The following is a 5,094-nucleotide window of genomic DNA, read 5'->3' as shown; positions in this document are numbered from 1 at the left end:
CTAGCCATGTTAAGAAATCCCAGTTATTGAGTAAAGAGCTTCTCCCTTTGAAAAGTGAATTGAACGAGTCTGTTAGAGTCAGGAGAGTCTAAGTTATACTGTGGTAACAAACAACTCCTATATCTCAGTGCCTTACAACAAGGGTTTATTATTTGCTCACACACACAAACCTAGACACAAAATGAAAACATCCTCAGATTTTCACATGCATGGATAAGTATATGAGCGTGTCAGTATGTTCACAATCACGAATCCAATAAAACCTCTGGCAGATGAACATATGGACTCACACAGAACCCTATTTAGAGACTGATCAGCTTAGATTGTACAACCCTGTTTTCATAAGAGACATTAAAAGGCCCTGGGATCCAAGAAAGTAAAGGATGGAGGTACAAGAATATCCATCCTCAGTCAAGGAATTGCCCCGTATAAAAAAAACGGGTCTAAAAGCTTATATAAGTGCCTAAGGGCTTAGAAAAAGACGTTAAGAATTTTGGACATTAAGCATTTTGCAAATGCATACATAGGCAGTATTTTAGTGAGTTCTCCCCCTCTGGGCTTCTAGCTCAAGGGGGAGATGCACCCCAGGTGTCCATTAGGCAGAGAAACAGAGCTGGCTGGCGCAGGTCCAAGAGAGGGGTTAGGAGGCTGAAGTCCTCTATCTCCAGCAGGAGCTGTAGACACGAAGAAAGGGGTCAGGGTCAGGTCACACCCATTTCCCCTCCTGGCTCTCCCCTCTTTTTTGTTCCACCCAATCAAGGCTTTGTCACCTGGACTGTATTGCACAGAACTCTTCCTTGCTGGTTTGCCCACCTCAAGTCCTGCCTCCTCCAAACCCTCCATCACAGCCACCACATTTCTTTTTGTCAAGCCCAGTGTCTCTGAATATGCTCCTCCCTAGTTCAGACATTCCCTGGCTCCTCATCACCCACAGTGGCTGATCTAACCTCCTAAGCCTGGCATGCCAGACCTCCGTGACTGGTAGCCTCTCCACCCTCATCCCCTCTGTTCCAGCAGTTCCTTCAGGGTGGCTGCTTCACTCACACTCCATACCGAATGCACCATTTTGGTCTGGTCGTGCCCAGCCTTCCCTCTCAGCCTCCCCAGGTGTCTATCTCGCCTCCAGTCCTTCCTCCCCAGGCTCATCAGTGAGATACAGCTGCAAAACACGACTTGTGAAGGCATCCATGCTCCACCTTGAGACTGGAAGCTCCCTGAAGGCAGGAACCAGATCTCCTTCTGCACTAGGCTCTTGCCACCTATGTATGTCCTCCCCAGGTCACAGCAGACTTCAGGGGTCTGGATAGAAAGTCCTGGGCTGGGAGTCAGGAGACCTGGTTCTTCCACTTGATATGCTGCATGCCCTAGGGTAGGTCCCTGCTACTCTTAGGGACTTGGTTTCCTTATTTCTTGACATCAGGGCACTGGACATTTGGTGTTGAGCACAATGCTCGATAAACCGATGATTCACTGAACAACCATGTACTGCCACTTCAAGAGTCAGACTGAGGAGCTTGGCTGCCTGGGCCCAAAGAGGTTCAACCCCCAACCCCTATCCAACTCTGACTTCCCAGTCAGGCCCTGCTTAACACAACCGCCTCCCATTTCCCAACTATCCCCAACCCCATGTTCTCCTTTCAAAGACCAGGCTACCTGGTGCAACACAGGGCTGGAGCACAGAGATGGAGCCAGAAGGGGCCTGGGAAGATTCTCTCAGAGCCAGCAGAGCCTCGGCCGCTTCCAGTTTTCGCTGCCACTCTGAGGAGGCAGAAACCGAGACCTGGTCGGAAGCTGTGGGAGCCTGCAAAGCAAAGGATGTGAGAGAATGGGAGCTGGGAACCCACACCTCCCCCGTGCCTCTTCAGTCCCCAGCCACCCTGAGGCCTTCTGCTCTTCTCCTTCACTAAGCTTGGCCCCTGCCAGGGTTCTGGACCCCACAATTTCCCCAGAATCCGTGGCTGCAGTAGAAGGGGGTTAAGGGTGGCACAGGGCTGGAGGATCAGAGTTGAGCATCTAGGAACAAGGAAAGGAGAAGCCAGGGGATTTACCCCTCTGGCAGGCACATACTACCAGTAGAGAGAGAGGAGCAAGGATTTTGCAATATCTGCATGTGGGAGTCTGAATGCCAGCTGGCCATTAGTCGTTGTGGCTTGGACAAGTCCGTTCCCCTGCTTGGACTGTCTTCTTTTCTGTACCTTTCTTTTTCTATATCTTTCCTGAGACACTAATTCCTCCCAGCTTTTTCAAAACTCCCAAGGCAACAGTAAAGATTATGGGAAGTCAGAGGTGTCTGTGTTTTAATCTTCAAGGCACCTGGAGTGACGTGATTACTGTCCCTGTCCAAGGACTGGTTCTTGCCTCCATATTCCCCAATCAAGTTTCCCAAGGCACTTGAAGGGCCAGCTTGGCTCATCTCCAGGAACTTTTCTCTGACGGTTATTAGACTCTCGCCTGGGTGAGATGGTGGGCCTCACCATCATGGCCCCCCATCTCAGCAGGAGCTTCTATCCCATCGATTTGTTTCATGTGGAATAACAGCCTCCAGTTGTCAAAGGCCTGCTATGTGGCAGGCCTTGTGCTAGTCCTCTTGTCAATGTTATAGGTGTAGAATATTGTCCCCTCTCAGTACACTGATAGGAAAATAGAGGCTCAGAGATGTAAAGTTACTTTTCCAAAGTCTCACAAATTGGAAATGGCAAATCTGGGAGAGCTCTGTCGTTGCCCCATAGTCTGAGATGCCACCTTCTCCTCCTCCTCCTCCTCCTCCACTTGCACCGCACTGCCTTCACTTCCTCTTTCTTGCTGCCATGGCCTTAACCAGAAGGTTGGGCACTCAATAACAAAATATACAACTAGCTCCATGGTCCTTCTCACTCTACTCACCTGCTGGGCAGGGCAGGGGGTCTGTGTGTCTTCCTGGAAAGAGAAATTGTTAGTTGCTTCTTCAAGGGTGCTGGAGTCCAGGACAGAGACAAAGATTCCGAGGCCAGACCGATCAGCAGAGCTCCTTGGGAGCTTGCCTGCAGGAGCAGAGAGCACAGGTTGGAGTCAGGGACCAAGCCGGCCATGGAAAGGAGATGTGGGCATGTTTTAGGACAACGATAGGAGCCCAGGATGTCAGAGTTGGGAAGACCTTGAAGACCAGCTAGTCCTACTCTTCATTTTGGGACTGGGGACTATGAGACCCAGAGAGAAGTATTTTTTTCCCCCAGGGTCATATGGCAAGTTGCAGTAGGGTTAGAGATGGTACCCAGGTCTTCAGGACACAGGAAGGGGTCTGGGCAGTGGCTGAGGTGGAAGCTTCCCACACTGGCCCCAGACTCCTCCCCAGGGGTTGCACAGGGGTGGGCCTCAAGCTGATGTTCTCCTTCCCAACTGTGAGAGACTGGGGACAGCTTAGGTGAGCCTTTCTCCCTGACCGTCTCCCCCCGACTCTACCTCCCACCCAATCTGAGGCCTCATCCCACTGTGGACCTTTTTGACCACACCCCCCCCCAGATGTCTCCAGCCCACCAACACTTGGTAGATAATATTGATGAGGTTTTATAGTTGGGGAAGCTAAGGCCCAAGGAGTAACTTGCCCAAAGCCACATCGAAATTGGGTGGTAGGACTGGTGACAGAAGTACTCATGCTCCCTACACCCAAAACTCAGACACCCTCCCTGGCCAGAGATACTCACTGGGGACTCCTGCTTGAATGGCCAACTTGTTGACATGACTGTGAGCTTTGGGAGAGGTGGTCCCACTCCTTATCAGTCCTTCAGTCAGGTGCCTCTTTCGGAGTGGCCCCTGCTCCGACTTCAAGGTACTCTCAGCAGGCAAGATGCTGCAGTGTTCCCTAAAGTGGGGGATTGCAGGTCAAAAGTCAGTCACCTTTAGAGGAGCCCACTCCCCTCCCCTTGTCAGACACCATACTCACGAGAAGAGGGCACACTTGTGACACTCGCCACCCTCGAAAAGGCAGTAGTGCTCCTGGTCCTTGACTTGGGCAGTGATGCCGTGTTTGTGGCAGCGGGCTCTGCGACGTTTAGCTCTTCTGGGGCCAGGTTCAATCCCCCATGGGGCTCCGGTCTCAAGTCCAGTGGTGGAGTCAGGGGGACCGCAGGGCACAGCAGGCATTTCATTGGGATCCATGGTTCTAGAGCAAGGAGTGGAGGTCAGGGTGGCCACATGATCCCCTACCCACAACATACTTCCTCTGCCCTTGGAAAGCCCCATCTGAGGCGGCTGGATTCTTCTCCACCCAGCTCACCGTTGAAATGAGATTGTACCCTCCCTTCTTACTTCGTGTAGCCTCCTTCCCAGGGCGCTCCACTCACGCATAGGCAGGTTGCAAGAAACTCTGGGCATGGGTCCTGTATATTTTCAATCCAATTACTAGTCTCTCTGCCTACCTTCACTCCACATAGACACCCTTTACAGGCATGCACATGCACTCTCATGCCCCCTTCAACAATTACTACTTCCCTTTCTCATGTATCATCTTGTATTCTGCTATGCCCAGCTATTATTCCTGGCATCCACTTCCACAATTGTCTTCCTAACCTCCTGCATTCATTCACTCCCTACTCATGATTCTATGCCCCTCTGCATTCAATTCTATTATTAGTCTCCTGTATGCCCTACATTCAATCTTCCTCTCACCTTCCATTCCTATTTTTTTTTCTTGCACCCCATTGAAATCTTAATTATTCTCTTGCTCCCTCTTTAAACTGACACCCCTTTGCATCTCATGAAATCATATTCTGCTGGATCTCAAGCCCCTGTTTCAATCATTATTTTCATTAATTCCCTCAATTATTTATCAAGTAGATGTTTGTTGATCCCCCCTAGTGAATGCCAGACCCTGATCTAGTCAAAAGCCAACTCCTCACTACACTAATTGTTCTCTTGCACCAACACACCCTCTCTGCTTTCATGCAAACCCGTGCATTCCCTCCACAGCCTCCCAACAATCTTCCATGCTCCTCTCCAAACTTCAACAATTATGCTTGGGCTTCCCTGGTGGCACAGGGGTTGAGAGTCCGCCTGCCGATGCAGGGGACACGGGTTCGTGCCCCAGTCCAGGATGATCCCACATGCCACGGAGCGGCT

General features: G+C 50.9%; 1 protein-coding gene across 1 annotated transcript; it reads right to left on the bottom strand.

Annotated features, from left to right (window-relative positions):
* Positions 1-561: 561 nt before the first annotated feature.
* On the bottom strand, positions 562-4,134 carry LOC309817541 (doublesex- and mab-3-related transcription factor C2-like; the record flags this gene model as incomplete). The annotated part of the gene is made up of 5 exons (XM_082646835.1): positions 562-674; positions 1,654-1,801; positions 2,884-3,020; positions 3,681-3,838; positions 3,920-4,134. 5 exons carry the CDS (start codon positions 4,132-4,134, stop codon positions 562-564), a joined length of 771 nt encoding a protein of 256 aa, XP_082502961.1.
* Between the last annotated feature and the right edge of the window lie 960 nt (positions 4,135-5,094).

This window comes from Grampus griseus (assembly GCF_964374135.1).
Source record: "Grampus griseus genome assembly, chromosome: X".
NCBI classification, from domain to species: domain Eukaryota; kingdom Metazoa; phylum Chordata; class Mammalia; order Artiodactyla; family Delphinidae; genus Grampus; species Grampus griseus.
This window is presented reverse-complemented; position numbering and strand designations above follow the sequence as displayed.